At 47.1% G+C, this 22,437-nt stretch overlaps 1 protein-coding gene across 13 annotated transcripts in view; it reads left to right on the forward strand.

The window, feature by feature from the left end:
- atg10 (ATG10 autophagy related 10 homolog (S. cerevisiae)) overlaps positions 1 to 22,437 on the forward strand; it is a 419,083-nt gene that overhangs the window by 377,369 nt on the left and 19,277 nt on the right. For 11 of the 13 annotated variants that reach the window (XM_070867422.1, XM_070867041.1, XM_070867373.1 and 8 more), the window contains one exon: positions 7,873 to 7,938. The exons of the other annotated variants lie outside the window; for them this stretch is intronic. In XM_070867422.1, coding sequence (XP_070723523.1) covers positions 7,873 to 7,938 — 66 coding nt within the window. The remainder of the gene's footprint in view (positions 1 to 7,872; positions 7,939 to 22,437) is intronic. 13 annotated transcript variants of the gene reach the window in all.

Here is a 22,437-nt window from a genome sequence, read left to right on the forward strand (position 1 = left end):
AAATCATGTTTGACGAATCTTCTGGAATTTTTTGAGGATGTAACTAACAGAGTGGACAAGGGAGAACCAGTGGATGTGGTGTATTTGGACTTTCAAAAGGCTTTTGACAAGGTCCCACACAAGAGATTGGTGTGCAAAATTAAAGCACGTGGTATTGGGGGTAATGTACTGACGTGTATAGAGAACTGGTTGGCAGACAGGAAGCAGAGAGTCGGGATAAACGTTCCTTTTCAGAATGGCAGGCAGTGACTAGTGGAGTGCCGCAGGGCTCAGTGCTGGGACCCCAGCTCTTTACAATATACATTAACGATTTAGCTGAAGGAATTGAGTGTAATATCTCCAAGTTTGCAGATGACACTAAACTGGGTGGTGGTGTGAGCTGTGAGGAGGACGCTAAAAGGCTGCAGGGTGACTTGGACAGGTTAGGTGAGTGGGCAAATGCATGACAGATGCAGTATAATGTGGATAAGTATGAGGTTATCCATTTTGGGAGCAAAAACACAAAGGCAGAATATTACCTGGATGGTGGCAGTTTAGGAAAAGGGGAGGTGCAACGAGACCTGGGTGTCATGGTTCATCAGTCATTGAAAATTGGCATGCAGGTACAGCATGCGGTGAAGAAGGCAAATGGTATGTTGGCCTTCACAGCTAGGGGATTTGAGTATAGGAGCAGGGAGGTCATACTGCAGTTGTACAGGGCCTTGGTGAGGCCTCACCTGGAATATTGTGTTCAGTTTTGGTCTCCCAATCTGAGGAAGGACGTTCTTGCTATTGAGGGAGTATAGTGAAGGTTCACCAGACTGATTCCAAAGATGGTTGGACTGACGTATGAGGAGAGACTGGATCAACTGGGCCTTTATTCACTTGAGTTTTGAAGGATGAGAGGGGATCTCATAGAAACTTATAAGATTCTGACGGGACTGGACAGGTTAGATGTGGGAAGAATGTTCCCGATGTTGGGGAAGTCCAGAACCAGGGGACATAGTCTTAGGATAAGGGGTAGGCCATTTAGGACTGAGATGAGGAGAAACCTCTTCACTCAGAAAGTTGTTAACCTGTGGAATTCCCTGCCACAGAGAATTGTTAATGCCAGTTCATTGGATATATTCAAGAGGGAGTTAGATATGGCCCTTGCGGCTAAAGAGATCAAGGGGTATAGAGAGAAAGCAGGAAAGGGGTACTGAGGGAATGATCAGCCATGATCTTCTTGAATGGTGGTGCAGGCTCGAAGGGCCGAACGGCCTACTCCTGCACCTATTTTCTATGTTTCTATGGAACAAGAGGTCAGTAAAGTTGGAGGTGGTGAACAGCACTTGGAGAAAGTGTTAATGGCACATGAAAGGCAATTAGTGCGGTGTATTGACAGAGGTTGGGCGTATGGCCGGCACCCTCTTGTCTTGACCATGTCAAAAAAATATTGGTCCGAAAGTTGCGCACGCACCCAAAGAAGCCTCTCAAATGCCGGTCCTCGGCGCTGATGTGCATGCGCTAAGAACCGGCTTTTGCGATCTGTCAAAATGTCTTTTGACAGATCGTATACGTCCCTACAGGCAAGACATCCATGGGGCAGAGGTCGGGCTATTTGCCCAACTCTTGCCCAGCGAATGTCCTTCAAACTCTTACGCCTGGTATTTACCAGCATAAGAGTTTTTAAAACATAGAAAAATTAAATTTAATCAATAATTTTTATATTTAAAAATCCTGTCCATTAAGGTAAGTTTATTTTTAACCCTATTAAAACACATTAAAAAAATTCCAAAAAATGATTTTATTTCTAAAACATTTAATAACATTCAATTTCAGTGTTAAGTATGTGAGGTGCATTTTTTTATTTATTGTGTTGTGTTTCTTGTTTTTAGGGTATTTTCATTGATAGTAATGGGAGCTCATACAAACAAAGTTCCCATTGTTATCAATGAGAATACTAGATAGTGATTGGTGGTCCAGGCCCATGTGATCCCAGGATACGAATACATTCCTGGAAGACATGTTCCCGTACCCTGGAATGTGAAACTTAGCCTCCGACCGCAATTCTAAGTTCCTCCGGGACCACTGGGTATTTTTGTTAAAAAAATTCCAGTCAGAGGTGTTTGCCCAAAGGAAGCCTCCGATCACAATTTTCCCCCCATTATACTGACCTTCACACATTATATAAATACCTTTATGCACACCCATTGTGCACATCTTTCGCAGAGCACCTGCTGAGAAAACAGCAACCAAATTGATTAAAAAATGAAAGGGCTTATATAGCACCTTTCATAACCTCAGGACTTACCAAAGCGCCTTTCAGCCAATTAAGTAGTTTTGAAGTGTAGTTACTGTTGTAATGTACGAAACGTGGCAGCCAATTTGCGCATAGCAAGGCCCCACAAACAACAATGTGATAATGACCAGAAATTTGGGTTTTCATTTATTAGTGTTGGCGGAGGAATAGATATTGGCCAAGACACCGGGAAGAACTTGCCTGCTCTTCTTCAAAATCTGGGATTTTTTACATCTACCTGAGACGGCAGATGAGGCCTTGGTTTAACATCTCATCCAAAAGACAGCACCTCCCTGAGCATTGCACTGGAGTGTCGGCCTAGATAGTGTGTTGAGAGTTGGACTTGAACCTACAACCTTCTGACTCGGAGGCAAGAGTGCCACCACTGAACCACGGCTGACACTTGGAAAAGGAGAGCATAGTTCTCAGATGATAAATGTGTAGCAGCGGAGGTGTGTACTATTAGATCAACACATCATGGAGGGGTGTTCCCCATACAGGCTGCCTAGGAAGAATCAACTTACTGCATCTGCTTCCTGTTACAATGCATGGAACAGATGGAGCAGGTACTTGCCTCCATACCAGAGTACCTACCATGGAAGGAAGTGTGCACTGCACTCTGCCACAGAGCAGGAAACCGTAGCAATGACCAATGCAATTAAAACTTCACTTACAAACCATAAATGTGTTTCAAACATCTCTCTTGCCTGTTCCCACTGCTGTTGTGGAAGCTTTGGAATCCAAGATTCAAGAAGCAGCAAAGGTTGGTTTCATCTATTGTGGGCACAACTTGAACACAAGAATTAAGAAAGCTTTCAGAGACCTGAAAAGATCCAGAATTCTGTGCACAAACAGATCATTTTGTTGAATCAGGAAATAGCTTCCAGCAGTGAAATGCATTGACAAGAACAGCGTTCATGCAGTATCCTATTGTGTGTCTCAGAAAAGCCTGACTGCACTTCACTTTACTTCGAAGTGTAGTCACTTATTATGTAGGCAAATGTGATGGCTATTTTGTACATAACAAGATCCCACAAACAGCAGTGAGATATTTGACAAGTTAAGCTGTTATTGTTTGAGGTAGGAATATTTGATAGGACCCCAGGAAAAACTTCTTTGAATAGTGCCAGATTTTCTCCAATTAAATATTGGGAAGCCATTGTTTTCAGTCCCTGCCACAAACTCCGTTCCCTAGCCACTGACTCCATCCCTCTCCCCAACTTCTGTCTGAGGCTGAACCAGGCTTGAAAGCAAACATGCAGGGGCAGCAAGCAGTTCGGAAGGCAAATGGTATGTTAGCCTTCATTGCAAGAAGATTTGAGTACGGAGCAAGGATGTCTTACTACAGTTATACAGGGCCTTGGTGAGACCACACCTGGAGTATTGTGTGCAGTTTTGGACTACTTACCTAAGAAAGGATATACTTGCCATAGAGGGAGTGCAGCGAAGGTTCACCAGACTGATTCCTGGGATGGCAGGACTGTCGTATGAGGAGAGATTGGGTCGACTAGGCCTGTATTCACTAGAGTTTAGAAGAATGAGAGGGAATCTCATTGAAACGTATAAAATTCTGACTGGGTTGGACAGATGTTTCCCCTGAATGGGAAGTCTAGAACAAGGGGTCACAGTCTCAGGATACGGGTTAGGAAATTTAGGACCAAGATGAGGAGAAATTTTTTCACTCAGAGGGTGGTGAACCTGTGGAATTCTCTACCACAGAAGGCTGTGGAGGGCAAGTCACTGAATATATTTAAGAGGGAGATAGATAGATTTCTAGAAACAAAAGGCATCAAGGGGTATGGGGAAAAAGCGGGAATATGGTGTTGATAGAGGATCAGCCATGATCATATTGAATGGCGATGCAGACCCGAAGGGCCAAATGACCTACTACTCCTATTTTCTATGTTCGCAATCTTGGTGTCATATTTCACCCTGAAATGAGTTTTTGACCACATATCCGCAGCATAATTAAGACCGCCTATTTCCACCTCTGTAACATCGCCCGTCTCCGCCCTTGCCTCAGCTCATCCGCTGCTGAAGCCCTCATCCATGCCTTTGTAACCTCTAGACTTGACTTTTCCTACGCACTCCTGGTTGGCCTCCCACATTACATAGGAACATAAGAAATAAGAACAGGAGTAGGTCATATGGCCCCTCGAGCCTGCTCCGCCATTCAATAAGATCATGGCTGATCTGATCATGGACTCAGCTCCACTTCCCCGCCCACTCCCCATAACCCCTTACCGTTTAAGGAACTGTCTATTTCTGTCTTAAATTTATTCAATGTCCCAGCTTCCACAGTTCTCTGAGGCAGCGAATTCCACAGATTTATAACCCTCCAAGAGAAGAAATTTCTCCTCATCTCTGTTTTAAATGAGCGGCCCCGTATTCTAAGATCATACCCTCTAGCTCTAGTCTCCCCCATCAGTGGAAACATCCTCTCTGCATCCACCTTGTCAAGCCCCCTCATAATCTTATGCGTTTCGATAAGATCATCTCTCATTCTTCTGAATTCCAATGAGTAGAGGCCCAACCTACTCAACCTTTCCTCATAAGTCAACCCCCTCATCCCCGGAATCAACCTAGTGAACCTTCTCTGAACTGCCTCCAAAGCAAGTATATCCTTTTGTAAATATGGAAACCAAAACTGCACGCAGTATTCCAGGTGTGGCCTCACCAATACCTTATATAGCTGTAGCAAGTCTTCCCTGCTTTTGTACTCCATCCCCTTTGCAACAAAGGCCAAGATACCATTGGCCTTCCTGATCACTTGCTGTACCTGCATACTATCCTTTTGTGTTTCATGCACAAGTACCCCCAGGTCCCGCTGTACTGCGGCACTTTGCAATCTTTCTCCATTTAAATAATAACTTGCTCTTGGATTTTTTTCTGCCAAAGTGCATGACTTCACACTTTCCGACATTATACTCTATCTGCCAATTTTTTTCCCACTCACTTAGCCTTTCTATGTCCTTTTGCAGATTTTTTGTGTCCGCTTCACACATTGCTTTTCCTCCCATCTTTGTATCATCAGCAAACTTGGCTACGTTACACTCAGTCCCTTCTTCCAACTCGTTAATATAGATTGTAAATAGTTGGGGTCCCAGCACTGATCCCTGCGGCACCCCACTAGTTACTGGTTGCCAACCAGAGAATGAACCATTTATCCTGACTCTCTGTTTTCTGTTTGTCAGCCAATCTTCTATCCATGCTAACATATTACCCCCAATCCCATGAACTTTTATCTTGTGCAGTACCTTGTCAAATGCCTTCTGTAGGTCTAAATACGCCACATCCACTTGTTCCCCTTTATCCACCATGTTTGTTACATCCTCAAAGAACTCCAGAAAATTTATCAAACATGACTTCCCCTTCATAAATCCATGCTGACTCTGCCTGACCGAATTTTGCTTTTCCAAATGTCCTGCTACTGCTTCTTTAATAATGGACTCCAACATTTTCCCAACCACAGATGTTAGGCTAACTGGTCTATAGTTTCCTGCTTTTTGTCTGCCTCCTTTTTTAAATAGGGGCGTTACATTTGCAGTTTTCCACATTCCACATTCTGCCCCATGATTCAAAACTCGTCTGCCCGTGTCCTAACTCGCACCAAGTCCCGTTCACCCATCACCCCTGTGCTCGCTGATCTACATTGGCTCCCGGTTAAGCAACACCTTGATTTCAAAATTCGTATCCTTGTTTTCAAATCCCTCCATGGCCTTCCCTTCTCGAGCTCTGAAATCTCCTACAGCCCCACAACCCCCCCGTGATGTCTGTGCTCTTCTAATTCTGCCCTCTTGAGCATCCCTAATTATAATCACTCAATTGGTGGCCGTACCTTCTGTTGCCTAGGCCCTAAGCTCTGAAACTCCCTGCCTAAACCTCTCCACCTCTCTTTCCTCCTTCAAAACGCTCCTTAAAACATACCTCTGTGACCGTCACCTGCACAAATTTCTCCTTATGCGCCTTGGGACGTTTCACTGCGGTAAAGATGCTATATAAATACAAGTTGTTGTTCCGCCAGGATTTTGACCCAGTGACGATGAAGGAATGGCGATATATTTCCAAGTCAGGACGGTATGTGACTTGGAGGGGAACTTGGAGGTGATGGTGTTCCTATGCGTTTTCTGCCTTTGTCCTTTTATGTGGTAGAGGTCGCGGATTTGGGAGGTGCTGCCGAAGAAGCCTTGGCGAGTTGCTCCAGTGCATCTTGCAGATGGTCTTCACTGCAGCCACGGTACGTCCGTGATGGAGGGAGTGAATGTTTAAAGTGGTGGATGGGGTGCCACTCAAGCGGGCTGCTTTGTCCTGGATGATGCAAAGCTTCTTGAGTATTGTTGGAGCTGCACTCATCCAGACAAGTGAAGAGTATTCCATCACACTCCTGACTTGTGCTTGCGTCTTGATGTGAGGCTTATGCCTATAATCTTACTACGAAGGAAAAATGTGACCAACTGAACCAAACATTTCTGAATTTGGCAGCAGCTTAGTACCTGCAACCTTGCATAATTGTCTTTGGGCAGTGCCACAGAAAGTATTGAATCCCAAGCAACCAGAGCACATAATTCTAATTGCACTGTGGCACATACCTCACAGGTAATTGCTTTTACAGGTAATTGGCATTTGCAACCCTAGTTGGTTTAGCCATGTGCTCCTATTGCTATTGCTATAACTTCAGCTTATAGACCGAGTGCACAGCAAGCTAGATGTAGCAGTACACAAACTCCACTAGATGCACACTCACCCCTTCATCCTGTATGCGGTGTAACACCAAAGAAACTGCAACATTGCATCCACTTGAACACAGAAATATTGTACTTCACTCGCAAAAATTAGGTAATTAACAAGAAAAAAGAAAAACTTGCATTTATATAGCGCCTTTCACGCCCAACGGACATCTCAAAGCGCTTTTCAGCCAATGAAGTAAGTTTTGAAGTGTAGTCGCTGTTGTAATGTAGGTCCTACCTCAACCAATAACAACTTAACTTGTCAATCATCTCACTGCTGTTTGTGGGATCCATTTATAAGACCAAAAGAACGTAAGAAATAGGAGCCGTAGGCCATTTATACCCTCGAGCCTGCTCCGCCATTCAATAAGATAATGGCTGATCTGATCTTGGCCTCAACTCCACTTCCCTGTCCGCTCCCCATAACCAATGACTCACTTATCGTTCAAAGATCTGTCTATCTTCACCTTAAATATATTCAATGACCTAGCCTCCACAGCTCTCTGGCGTAGAGAATTCCAAAGATTCACATCCCCCTGAGAGAAATTTATTTTCCTCATCTCCGTTTTAAATGGGCGACTCCTTATTCTTAACGTATGCCCCCGAGTTCTAGATTCCCCCACGAGGGGAACCATCCTCTCTGCATCTACCCTGTCAAGCCCCCTCAGAATGTGCAAATGACCATCACATTTGCCTACATAATAAGTGACTACACTTTGAAATAAAGTGAAGTGCATTCAGGCTTTTCTGAGATATGCAATAAGCTACTGCATGAATGCTGTTCTTCTCCATGCCTGCCACTGCTGGAAGCCATTTCCTCATTCCTCGATGTTGTAATGTAACAATATTTGTTATAATCTGTCATTATTTTAAATGTTGTAGGAGAAACTTTCTGCTACCAAAAAGAAAGACAGTGACTTTAGAAAGGAGTTATACCAAACTGAGGAGGTAAAGCAACTGGCTTTTCCATTATTTTAAATATTCACAATGCACTTTTATGATCCATAGCAAAAGATATGTGTGATGAGGGCACTAAAGAAATATTTCTGAAACTGATCAAAGAAAAGAATAAGAAAGACTTACATTTATATAGCGCCTTTCACGACCATCGGATATCTCAAAGCTTTACAGCCAATAAAGTACTTTTGGAGTGTAGTCACTGCTGTAATGTGGGAAACGCAGCAGCCAAGTTGTGCAGAAGAACTCCCACAAACAGCAATGTGATAATGACCGACTCACCCTATGCCAGAACCAGTGAGCCACAGTCATCAGTGCGTACGCCCCAACACTCGATGCAACAGATGAGAACAAAGAGGGTTTTTACTCCAGGCTCGAAAAATCCCAGTCCCGCGGACGACAAACTGATCCTCCTCGCGACTTCAACACCAGGATCGGCAAGGATACAGCCCTCTGGGAGGCGTGATCGGCAGAGAGGGGGTAGGGAAAACTAATTCCAGCGGTACCCTGCTCCTGACAAAATGCCAAGAGCACGACCTTGTCATCACCAACACCTTGTTCCGCCAGAGGGACTAGTACAAAGGCATTGTGGCAACACCCTCGCACCAAACACTGGCACTGCTCGACTATGTCATCGTCCGAGCCAGGGATCGCAAGGATGTGCGCATCACCCGCGCCATGACAGGAGCTGACGACTGCTGGACGGACCATCGCCTAATCCGTTCCATCAACTCAGCAGAGGAGGACAAAGGGTTTGATTAGGGCAGGGAAAATGGAGTACGAGAAGAAGCTTGCAGGGAACATTAAGACGGATTGCAAAAGTTTCTATAGGTATGTAAAGAGAAAAAGGTTAGTAAAGACAAACGTAGGTCCCCTGCAGTCAGAATCAGGGGAAGTCATAACGGGGAACAAAGAAATGGCAGACCAATTGAACAAGTACTTTGGTTCAGTATTCACTAAGGAGGACACAAACAACCTTCTGGATATAAAAGGGGTCAGAGGGTCTAGTAAGGAGGAGGAACTGAGGGAAATCTTTATTAGTCGGGAAATTGTGTTGGGGAAATTGATGGGATTGAAGGCCGATAAATCCCCAGGGCCTGATGGACTGCATTCCAGAGTACTTAAGGAGGTGGCCTTGGAAATAGCGGATGCATTGACAGTCATTTTCCAACATTCCATTGACTCTGGATCAGTTCCTATCGAGTGGAGGGTAGCCAATGTAACCCCACTTTTTAAAAAAGGAGGGAGAGAGAAAGCAGGGAATTATAGACCGGTCAGCCTGACCTCAGTAGTGGGTAAAATGATGGAATCAATTATTAAGGATGTCATAGCAGCGCATTTGGAAAATGGTGACATGATAGGTCCAAGTCAGCATGGATTTGTGAAAGGGAGATCATGCTTGACAAATCTTCTGGAATTTTTTGAGGATGTTTCCAGTAAAGTGGACAAAGGAGAACCAGTTGATGTGGTATATTTGGACTTTCAGAAGGCTTTCGACAAGGTCCCACACAGGAGATTAATGTGCAAAGTTAAAGCACATGGGATTGGGGGTAGTGTGCTGACGTGGATTGAGAACTGGTTGTCAGACAGGAAGCAAAGAGTAGGAGTAAATGGGTACTTTTCAGATTGGCAGGCAGTGACTAGTGGGGTACCGCAAGGTTTTGTGCTGGGGCCCCAGCTGTTTACATTGTACATTAATGATTTAGACGAGGGGATTAAATGTAGTATCTCCAAATTTGCGGATGACACTAAGTTGGGTGGCAGTGTGAGCTGCAAGGAGGATGCTATGAGGCTGCAGAGCGACTTGGATAGGTTAGGTGAGTGGGCAAATGCGTGGCAGATGAAGTATAATGTGGATAAATGTGAGGTTATCCACTTTGGTGGTAAAAACAGAGAGACAGACTATTATCTGAATGGTGACAGATTAGGAAGGGGGAAGGTGCAGCGAGACCTGGGTGTCATGGTACATCAGTCATTGAAGGTTGGCATGCAGGTACAGCAGGCGGTTAAGAAAGCAAATGGCATGTTGGCCTTCATAGCGAGGGGATTTGAGTACAGGGGCAGGGAGGTGTTGCTACAGTTGTATAGGGCCTTGGTGAGGCTACACCTGGAGTATTGTGTACAGTTTTGGTCTCCTAACTTGAGGAAGGACGTTCTTGCTATTGAGGGAGTGCAGCGAAGATTCATCAGACTGATTCCCGGGATGGTGGGACTGACCTATCAAGAAAGACTGGATCAACTGGGCTTGTATTCACTGAAGTTCAGAAGAGTGAGAGGGGACCTCATAGAAACGTTTAAAATTCTGACGGGTTTGGACAGGTTGGATGCAGGAAGAATGTTCCCAATGTTGGGGAAGTCCAGAACCAGGGGTCACAGTCTAAGGATAAGGGGTAAGCCATTTAGGACCGAGATGAGGAGAAACTTCTTCACCCAGAGAGTGGTGAACCTGTGGAATTCTCTACCACAGAAAGTAGTTGAGGCCAATTCACTAAATATATTCAAAAGGGAGTTAGATGAAGTCCTTACTACTCGGGGGATCAAGGGGTATGGCGAGAAAGCAGGAAGGGGGTACTGAAGTTGAATGTTCAGCCATGAACTCATTGAATGGCGGTGTAGGCTAGAAGGGCTGAATGGCCTGCTCCTGCACCTATTTTCTATGTTTCTGTTTCTATCATCGACATCAACATAGCCACAAAGCGGCGATGGCAGCAGAAGTAGTGCCGCAAAAAAATCAATGCCGAGGCACTCAAAGACCCAGCTAAGAAAGCCCTATACAACCAGCGCCTTACCGCTAACCTGGCGACCCTTGATGACCCCGAGACACAGAATGCCCACAGCGCTTGGTCTGCCCTTCAGGCCTCCATAACCAATGCCTGCGAAGAGACGCTCGGTCACTCAACCAGGAAACACCAGGACTGGTTTGATGAGAATGACCAGGAGATTCAAGGACTAATAAATAGCAAGCGCAGGGCATTTCTGAACCTAAAACAACAACCCAACTCTGGAGCAGCAAAGCAGTTTTACAGACGGCTTACGGCCGAGGTCCAACAAAAAAGCCGCGAGCTAAAGAATAGATGGTGGGTGGAGAAAGCACAGGGGATACAGCAGCTGGCCTACAGCCATGATGTGTGAGGATTTTTCACCGCAGTCAAGACCACCTATGGCCCAAGGCCCCACCCCATTGCTGGCCAAGAACGGGGAGACACTCATCAAGGACATCGAGGCAGTCAGGACCCGCTGGAAGGAGCACTTCGAAGCTCTCCTTAACCGAGACTCTGGCCTTTGACTCGAGTGTCCTCGACTCATCCCGCAGCATGCTACCCGCCACCACCTCAGTAATACCCCAGCCCTGCACGAGGTAGAAAAGACCATCCGCCCGCTTAAGAACAGCAAGGCAACGGGAGCGGATGAAATCCCCGCTGAGGTACTAAAGTATGGCGGAGAGGCACTATTGGCACGAATGCATTACCTCATCGCTCTCATCTAGAAGGAGGAGAGCATGCCGGGAGATCTCAGAGATGCAATAATCGTGACCATCTTTAAAAAAGGGGACAAGTTCGACTGCGGCAACTACAGAGGAATCTCCCTGCTATCAACCACTGGGAAAGTCGTCGCTAGAGTCCTCCTCAACCGTCTTCTCCTTGTGGCTGCGGAGCTTCTCCCAGAGTCACAGTGCGGATTTCGTCCACTACGGGTACAACGGACATGATTTTTACAGCACAACAGCTGCAAGAAAATGCAGGGAACAGTACCAACCCTTGTACATGGCATTCTTCGACTTTACAAAGGCCTTTGACATTGTCAACCACGAGGGGCTATGGAGCGTCCTCCGTTTTGGCTGCCCCCAAAAGTTCATCACCATCCACTACGACATGCAAGTCGTGATCCTGACCAACAGATCCATCACAGACCCAATCCACGTACGGACTGGGGTCAAGCAGGGCTGCGTCATCACGCCAAACCTCTTCTCGATCTTCCTCACTTCAATGCTCCACCTCACACTCAACAAGCTCCCCGCCGGAGTGGAACTAGACTACAGAACCAGTGGGAACCTGCTGAACCTTTGTCGTCTCCAGGCTAGATCCAAGACCGTTTCAACCTCTGTTGTCGAAATACAGTACACAGATGACGCCTGCGTCTGCGCACATTCAGAGACTGAACTCCAAGTCATAGTCAACATCTTCACTGAGGCGTACAAAAGCATGGGCCTCACACTAAACATCCGTAAGACAAAGGTCCTCCACCAACCTGACCCCGCCACACTGCACTGCCCCTCAGTCATCAAGATCCACGGCGCAGCCCTGGACAACATGGACCACTTTCCATACCTCGGGAGCCTATTATCAGTAAGGGCAGACATCGATGACGAGATTCAACACCACCTTCAGTCTGCCAGCGCAGCCTTCGGCCGCCTGAGGAAAAGAGTGTTCGAAGATCAGGCCCTCAAATCTGCCACCAAGCTCATGGTCTACAGGGCTATAGTGATACCCGCCCTCCTGTATGGCTCAGAGACGTGGACCATATACAGTAGACACCTCAAATCGCTGGAGAAATACCATCAACGATGTCTCCGCAAGATCCTGCAAATCCCATGGGAGGACAGACGCACCAACGTTAACGTCCTCGATCAGGCTAACATCCCCAGCATCGAAGCACTGACCACACTCAACCAGCTCCGTTGGGCGGGCCACATTGTTCGCAAGCCTGACACAAGACTCCCAAAGCAAGCGCTTTACTCGGAACTCCTACACGGCAAGCGAGCCCAAGATGGGCAGAGGAAATGTTTCAAGGACACCCTCAAAGCCTCTTTGATAAAATACAACATCCCCACTGACACCTGGGAGTCCCTGGCCAAAGACTGCCCTAAGTGGAGGAAGTGCATCCGGGAGGGCGCTGAGCACCTCGTGTCTCATCGCCAAGAACATGCAGAAACCAAGCGCAGGCAATGGAAGGAGCTTGCAGCAAACCAGTCCCACCCACCCTTTCCTTCAACGATTGTCTGTCCCACCTGTGACAGAGACTGTAATTCCCGTATTGAACTGTTCACTTTTAAAGTGGAAGCAAGTCTTCCTTGATTTCGAGGGACTGCCTATGATGATGATGATGGGATAATAACCAGATAAACTGTTTTTTTGTAATGTTTATTGAGGGATAAATATTGGCCAGCACACCGGGGATATCTCCCATGCTCTTCGGCGAAATAGTGCCATGGGAACTTTTATGTCCACCTGAGCGAGCAAACGGGGCCTCGGTTTAACGTCTCATCCGAAAGATGATTAAGGTGATAATCCACAACTGTGCTGATGAAAATGCTACTGTTGTGTTCTCTTCTGACAGTTGTGGATACAAACTCTAGGGGCTAGATTTTACACTTTTGTGCAGATTGCCCAAAAATGGGCGGTATTTCTGGCGTGGGCGGTAAAAATGGGTTTTCAGGTCGCCGGCTTGTCGTCCATTCTCAAAGCCCCTAGTCTCCATTTTTGAAATTGGGCGTTACCACGAGCGATATGAAATGGGTGGTAACGTTAAATCTCTCTGACCTTCTGCCGTGAAGTGTCGCCATCCTTAGCAATGGCATGGCAACGCTCGATTCCTGCGATTCAGGAGGTCAAGGGTCATTATGACATGTGCAGAAGAAAGAGCTGAGAGGGAGTGAAGGTGTGTGTGGGTGTGGTGTGGATGCTTTGGGAGGGAGGGAAAGTTTCGAGCTTTAGAGCAAATAGGGAAAAAAAAATTAGCTGTTACCAGCCAGATATTTTCCCGAATTTGGTGCCTATAATGGAGGGAGAGGAGGAGGCGACACAGCATGCTGTGGAGACTGACGCTGGCGAGGGCAGTGAGCTGGGAGAGGGGCACATTGGAGGGCGCAAAAGAGCGAAGAGGTTTCCGGACGAGGCAAATGCCCCTCTCCTGCAGAGGAGGTCGAGTTACGCTGCGGTGATTTGACACGGTGGGCGTGGGAGGCCCACCCCAAAGACCTACCAGAAGATTTGGGCCGAGATAGCAGAGGTGATCTCGTCGGCGACCAATGAGGTGTGTGAGGGCAACCAATGCCGCAAGCAATGGAACGACCTTGTTGGATCCGCAAGATTAAGTATTGCATTTATTTATATATACTTATGTATTTAAATAATTTGATTTGTAACAGTCATGAGTGACTATCAGCAGATGTGAGGTCTTTCACTTTTACCGGGAATGTTGTAGTCAAAGCCTGCGATCACGGTGCACGTCTTTAGGTAAAGAATGATAATTATCATGATTACATTTGGCAGTTATGTGTTGTATCAGTCTCTGTGACAGTACCTAGCAATGATATCACGCAGTGATCTCATGCCATGTCGTCCTGTGACCTTTTACTGAAGAAGCTATCGACACTGAGGTCCGTGCAGAGGCGAACGGGTGGAGGGCCACCAGTTCCCAACGACAGCACTAAGGTGGAGGAGCGGGTGCTCACACTCGTGGGGAAGCACCCCTGGACGGCCACGGACGCATCTGCAGACCCTGAAGTGATGCGACGTGAGTAAAGTTTATACCATTGCGTGATGTAAAGTCAATAGATGCCACACCCACTCATATCCGAACAATCGTATATGATAGATGATTTCTAAAATTGTCCTATAAATAATGTTGGCCGAATGAAAATCATTGCAATGACGCGGCAGGTCTGATCCACGAGCACCACATGAGAACGGAGAGATGGTACAGTTGTCCAGGAGGACTGTAAACATAGGTGACCAGATCCTCGATGCATTGGGGGGCATATCCCGACAGCTGGCCACCATGACTGAGTACGTTTTGCGGATAGCGGAGGCCCTGGTTGCGAGAGCCAGGAACACTGCTGCTATAGGCCTTCCAGTGGTCCCAGAGCGCGGCACTCCATCCCTAGATTCCGTACCACCACTGCGAACGACACAGATCCTGCTTCTGGATCAGAGTATAATCCCTCCTTGGCACCCCCGTTCCCGTACCAGTGCAACTACCGCCTCTGCCTTCATCCCCCCGCCCCCCCCAATGAGGCACCGCCTGAGGAGCTCCTCGGCCAGGCGCCATGGAGCGAGGAGGGGAAGAGGTAGAGGTGGGGAGAAGAAAGGGAGGGGGGAAGGAAAGTGAGGTGCATGTGCGCAGGTGATGGCTGTGTTATATCTCCATCTGGATGTATGCAATTTGTTGTAATGTATGGGGGGAGGGGACCACCCTCCTGCTTTGCCTTTGTGTTCTGTGTTGCTGGACATGTTGACCATTTGATTGATGTCAATGGTCGAAAAAGTGGGCGGGGGTGGGGTGTTTTTGGCCGTGACACTTATGATTTCAGACCAATGTTTGTATAAATTTTTTTAAATTCAACATTACCTTGTTGCGCATTGTCTCAGATAGCTGGACCGTTACACACTGGTGATTGCTTAACATGAAAGGGTTAAATAAAACTTAACTTCAATCAACTTAAACTTTAACTGGCATCAAGGTGATGCCCACCATTGATGTCTGAGCTGCACACACACAGCAGCGTGTCAGCGTTGTCACTCACAGCAACGTTCTTTCAGGCAAATCGTTCAGTTATGTGCTCCTGATGTAAGAGTCTTGCGGCTATGTAGCCACCACGGGCCCTTTCCTGCGATCTGGAGGGGGCCGTGGGCATGGTTGCATAGTCAGCCTGATTGTCTGGCCCTAGGTCAGCGTCCAGCCCCTCATCCTCCTCTTCCTCTCTCTCTCCTGAGGTGGAGCATCAGTACCTTCTGGCAATTCTTGGCCTCTCCTGATAACCAGGTTGTACAGCATGGAGCACACAACCACAAATTTAGCTACTTGCTCAGGGTTGTATTGTAGCTCCCCTCCTGAGTGGTCCAAGCATCTGAAGCGCTGTTTAAGCACAGTTATTGTATTCTGGACCACATTGCGTGTGTCTCTGTGGCTCTGGTTGTATCGCTTCTCGGCCTCGGTGTGGGTGTCACGCAGGCGGGTCATCAGCCAGATGGCTAGGCCATATCGGTTATCACCAAGCATCCAAGATTGTTCTTGTGGCTGACTCTTAAACATGTCAGAGACAGCACCCTCACGCAGGATGTGAGCCTCATTGAAGCTGCCCGGACATTTGGCATTCACTGCCAGTATGATCTGGTTGTGGTCGACAACTAGTTGGACCTTCAGGGAGTGAAATCCTTTTCTGTTACGAAAAAGCTCCGGGTCCTGAGAAGGTGGCCGCCTGGTGATGTGAGTGCACTGTATAGCTCCCTGCACCCTGGGGAACTTAGCAATCAGTAGAATGCTCCAACCCTGTTAGTTTGAGCCTCTGTGTCATAGGGAAGCTGATAAAGTCCATCCTACACACGTTCAGGCCTCCGTGGCCTGTCTAATGCAGCGATGTGTGGCATGGTGAGACAGAGGGGAAATCTTGACCGCGGAAGCCCGAAAGGAACCAGACGCATAGAAAGATAGTGCCACGGTGACCTTGATTTCAACCGACACTAATGTCCTGATGGCAGGCTGCATATGTGGCCTGATGAGCTCACATATTTCATTGATCACCCCCTTGTGGAAGTGCAGTCTCCGAAGGCAGGTGTGGTCGGACATGTCAAGGTAAGACCTCTTCTCCCTGTAAGTGCGGGGTGTTATGGTCTGGACCTCCTCATTCTGGCACGTCTTCAATTGGGCACATAATGATGTGCATTAGACATTGAGCCATTTGCACTCTGCAGCATCGTATTAATCGATGCAGGCTGAGAAATGGCTGTCCCCATTGCAATGAAAGTATAATAGCGATTGATCAGAAGCAATCATTTCCTCACTAAGAGGCTGCAGGGTGACTTGGACAGGTTAGGTGAGTGGGCAAATGCATGGCAGATGCAGTATAATATAGATAAATGTGAGGTTATCCACTTTGGTGGCAAAAACAGGAAGGCAGAATATTATCTGAATGGTGACAGATTATGAAAAGGGGAGGTGCAACGAGACCTGGGTGTCATGGTACATCAGTCATTGAAAGTTGGCATGCAGGTACAGCAGGTGATGAAGAAGGCAAATGGTATGTTGGCCTTCATCGTGAGAGGATTTGAGTATCGGAGCAGGGAGGTCTTACTGCAGTTGTACAGGGCCTTGGTGAGGCCACACCTTGAATATTGTGCACAGTTTTGGTCTCCTGATCTGAGGAAGAACATTCTTGCTTATTGAGGGAGTGCAGCGAAGGTTCACCAGACTGATTCCTGGGTTGACAGGACTGACATATGAAGAAAGACTGGATCGACTAGGCTTATATTCACTGGAATTTAGAAGAATGAGAGGGGATCTCATCGAAACATATAAAATTCTGACGGGATTGGACAGGTTAGATGCAGGAAACATGTTCCCGATGTTGGGAAAGTCTATAACCAGGGGTCACAGTCTAAGGATAAGGGGTAAGCCATTTAGGACCGAGATGAGGAGAAACTTCTTCACTCAGAGAATTGTGAACCTGTGGAATTCTCTACCACAGAACTTTCGTTAGATATATTCAAAAGGGAATTAGATGCGGCCCTTAAGGCTAAAGGGATCAAGGGGTATGGAGAGAAAGCAGGAATGAGGTACTGAAGTTGCATGATCATATTGAATGGTGGTGCAGGTTCGAAGGGCCGAATGGCCTACTCCTGCAACTATTTTCTATGTTTCCATGTAAAATACACCTACAGTAAACCCCAATAGTCCAGAGTCTGAAAATATGTCAGTTGAGATGGTCACTTCACTTGAGAAGAACTCCAGAGTCAATTCAAACGCCCCCGAAGTTGAAGCAGACTGTTGAATGAAGCGACCTGCGATTTAAAAAATGGCGCCCACATCGCTGTGATTCGTTCAGAACAGTTCCACTTTTTCTGAGCAGTGTTTTCGGCAAGCGATATTGTGGACGAGATGTGTGCGAGGTGCTGAAAGTGACACTGGGCGATCTCCTGGACGTTGGTTTCGCCCATTCTGATGATTCCGCCCCCAAAAAGTGGGCGGACGGTATTATTTTTTCCCGCGTTATGCACATGGGGAAAGTAACGCTCGGCGATGTGACTGAAAAATGGCCGTCAGTTTCCATTTTGTTGCTAAATGGACGATATCTGGGTATTATACCTCACTTCAGTGGTAAAATGGACGTTGTGGGCATTGTGCATGCAAAAAAAGTGTAAAATGTAGCCCTAGTACCTTTCATGTACTCTGCAAAAACACATAGACATTTATATGTAAATAGCTAACCCTCGAGTGTCTTCACGGTGGAGGAAAAGCATCTGGGAAGGCGCTGAACACCTCTAGTCTCTTCGCCGAGAGCAAGCTGAAGCCAAGCATCGACAGCGGAAGGAGCGCGTGGCAACCCAGGCTCCCCATCCACCTGTTCCTTCAACCACCGTCTGCCCCACCTGTGACAGAGACTGTAGGTCCCGCATTGGACTCTTCAATCACCTGAGGACTCACCTTTCTGTGGAAGCAAATCAGCCTCGACTCTGAGGGACTGCCTAAGAAGAAAAAATAGCTAAGTTCTCTTATTAGCTCAAATTCTTAGGAGTGCTCAACATTTTAGGCCAATCAAAAATGTAAGGCCTGAAATTCGCCACCGTAAAGATCGATTTAGTTCCATTTTTTGGAGTTAAAAAGTTTTTTTTGGAGCTAAATAAATTTAGGGCTGTTTTGCTAGTTTCGCTAGTGGTGTAACGTCTTTAATGCTATGCTCATAATAAAGGATGAAACTTAGTACTGTGTACAATGAGCAAGTGTGACCTTAGCTCCTTTAATAAGACTCCAGAGTGCATGTACCTCGTGGGTGGCCTGCTTATATACAGTGCTCCCAAGGGATGCTGGATCCCTTGGGACTCCAACAGGTAGGCCCTCTGGTGGTAGTGCAATACAGGTTACAAGGGGTTAAATACATAACATCACTCCCCCGTGAAGTCAACAGTCCACTTATTTACAAGGTAAGACGATCTGTGGCTTTTCGCTCCCTTGTCGATCATTTCGATACAGATGCGGGTGTGGATGAGTTGGTTAGTTTTTCACTGGGCTGTTGGGCAGCCGGGCTGCTGGGGATGGTGAGTTCGGCCTCAGGGTCAACCATGATGTCAGTTGCCACTTGTGTGTGTGTGTGTTGGAGGGTCAAAGTTGGTGGTGTCTTCTTCGGGTTGTTCGTAGCTGTTGGTGAACCGCAATTTGATTTGGTCCAAATGTTTTCTGTGCTTTTGTCCATTGACCAATTTGACCTGAAACACCCTACTCCCCTCTTTGGCTGTGACCGTGCCAGCGAGCCATTTGGGACCATGTCCATAATTGAGCACAAACACAGGATCATTGATCTCAATATCGCGTGACAAATTTGCACGGTCATGGTACACACTTTGTTGATGCCGTTTGCCCCCCACGTGATCATGGAGATCAGGGTGGATAAGAGAGAGCCTTGTTTTTAGCATTCTTTTTATGAGCAGCTCAGTTGGGGGAACCCCGGTGAGTGAGTGGGGTCTGGTGCGGTAGCTGAGCAGCACTTGGGACAGCTGGGTCTGCAGGGAACCATCCGACACACATTTCAAGCTTTGCTTGATGGTCTGAACTGCCCGTTCTGTCTGGCCGTTGGATGCGGACTTGAATGGGGCAGATATGACGTATTTGATCCCAATGCGGGTCATGAATTCCTTGAATTCAGCACTGGTGAAGCACGTCCCATTGTCGCTGACTAGGACATCAGGCAAGCCGAGCGTTGCAAACATGGCTCGTAGGCTTTCAAGAGTGACCGTGGACTTGCTTACAGACATTATTGCACATTCAATCCATTTTGAGTAAGCGTCCACGACAACCAAAAACATTTTGCCTAGAAATGGGCCCGCATAGCCCACGTGGATCCTCGACCACGGTTTAGAGGGACACGACCACAAACTTAGCAGTGCCTCTCTGGGTGCATTGCTCAGTTGAAAGCAAGTGTTGCACTGGCGCACGCATGACTCTAAATCTGAGTCGATGCCTGGCCACCACACATGGGATCTGGCTATGGCTTTCATCATTACAATGTCTGGGTGGGTGCTGTGCAGTTCACATATGAACGTTTCTCTGCCTTTCTTGGGCAAGACCACGCGATTGCCCCACAACAGACAGTCTGCCTGCAGGGACATTTTGTCTTTGCGCCTGTGGAACGGCTTAATCGCCTCCGGCATCTCCGCTGGGACACTGGACCAGCTCCCATGGAGGACACAGTTTTTTTTACCAAGGGCAGTAAAGAATTCTGGCTGGTCCAGGTCCAGATCTGGTGGGCCGTAATGGGGGACTTTTCGTTCTCGAATGCCTCCATGACCATGAGCAAGTCCACTGGCTGTGCCATTTCCACCCCGGTGGTGGACAATGGCAGCCGATTGAGAGCATCAGTGCAGTTCTCTGTGCCCGGGCTGTGGCGGATTACATAGTTGTATGCTGACAGCGTGAGCGCCCATCTTTGGATGCGGACAGAGGCATTGGTGTTACTCCCCTTGCTCTGAGAACAGCGATATGAGCGGCTTGTAGTCAGTTTCAAGCTCAAACTTGAGGCCAAATACGTACTGGTGCATTTTTTTTACCCCGTAAACGCACGCCAGAGATTCTTTTTCAATCATGCTGAAGGCCCTTTCGGCATTGGACAAATCTCCTGGACGCATAAGCGATCGGTTGCAAGATCCCTGATTCGTTACATAGAAACATAGAAAATAGGTGCAGGAATAAGCCATTCAGCACTTCGAGCCTGCCCCACCATTCAATAAGATCATGGCTGATCATTCCCTCAGTACCTCTTTCCTGCTTTCTCTCCAAACCCCTTGATCCCCTTAGCTGTAAGAGCCATATCTAACTCCCTCTTGAATATATCCAATGAACTGGCATCAACAATTCTCTGCGGTAGAGAATTCCACAGTTTAACAACTCTCTGAGTGAAGAAGTTCCTCCTCATCTCAGTCCTAAATGGCCTACCCCTTATCCTAAGACTCTGTCCCCTGGTTCTGGACTTCCCCAACATCGGGAACAATCTACCCGCATCTAACCTGTCCCATCCCGTCAGAATCTTGTATGTTTCTATGAGATCCCCTCTCATCCTTCTAAACTCCAATGTATAAAGGCCCAGTTGATCCAGTCTCTCCTCATATGTCAGTCCAGCCATCCCGGGAATCAGTCTGGTGAACCTTCGCTGCACTCCCTCAATAGCAAGAACATCCTTCCTCAGATTACGAGACCAAAACTGAACACAATATTCCAGGTGAGGCCTCACCAATGCCCTGTACAACTGCAGTAAGACCTCCCTGCTCCTATACTCAAATCCCCTAGCTATGAAGGCCAACATACCATTTGCTTTCTTTACCGCCAGCTGTACCTATATGCCAACTTTCAATGACTGATGAACCATGACACTCAGGTCTCGTTGCACCTCCCCTTTTCCTAATCTGCCACCATTCAGATAATCTGTCTTCGTGTTTTTGCCCCCAAAATGGATAACCTCACATTTATCTACATTATACTGCATCTGCCATGCATTTGCCCACTCACCTAACCTGTCCAAGTCACCCTGCAGCCTTTTAGCGTCCCCCTCACAGCTCAAACCGCCACCCAGTTTAGTGTCATCTGCAAACTTGGAGATATTACACTCAATTCCTTCATCCAAATCATTGATGTATATTGTGAAGAGCTGAGGTCCCAGCACTGAGCCCTGCAGCACCCCACTAGTCACTGCCTGCCATTTTGAAAGGGACCAGTTTATCCCGACTCTCTGCTTCCTGTCTGCCAACCAGTTCTATCCACGTCAGTATATTACCCCCAATACAATGTGCTTTGATTTTGCACACCAATCTCTTGTGTGGGACCTTGTCAAAAGCCTTTTGAAAGTCCAAATACACCACATCCACTGGTTCTCCCTTGTCCACTCTACTAGTTACATCCTCAAAAAATTCCAGAAGATTTGTCAAGCATGATTTCCCCTTTGTAAATCCATGCTGACTTGGAGCGATCCTGTCACTGCTTTCCAAATGCGCTGCTATTTCATCCTTAATAATTGATTCCAACATTTTCCCCACTGCTGATGTCAGGCTAACCGGTCTATAATTACCCGCTTTCTCTCCCTCCCTTTTTAAAAAGTGGTGTTACATTAGCTACCCTCCAGTCCATAGGAACTGATCCAGAGTCAATAGACTGTTGGAAAATGATCACCAATGCATCCACTATTTCTAGGGCCACTTCCTTAAGTACTCTGCGATTTTGTTTTATTCTTCAGCCTGCACTGTCAGCCACACTGCACTACAGCAAATTCCCTTCCCTCCTCCTCAGTGCAGGCACACTGGCCGTAACTGGCCTCAGTACCCGACCTGGGAGGCAACACCACCACCAGCAGCGGGGAAATAAAGAGCAGCAGCCCGAGGACATGAAACTACATGGACATTTCAGTCTCATTTTCAACCAAGGCAGACTTCTTAAAGGGATTTAGGGGCCGTGGTTACGAGAGAGAGAGAGGAGAGAGAATGAAACGAGACAGAGAGAGATTGAACTCAA

This window comes from Pristiophorus japonicus, chromosome 1 (genome assembly GCF_044704955.1).
Source record: "Pristiophorus japonicus isolate sPriJap1 chromosome 1, sPriJap1.hap1, whole genome shotgun sequence".
In the NCBI taxonomy this organism is placed as follows: Eukaryota; Metazoa; Chordata; class Chondrichthyes; family Pristiophoridae; genus Pristiophorus; species Pristiophorus japonicus.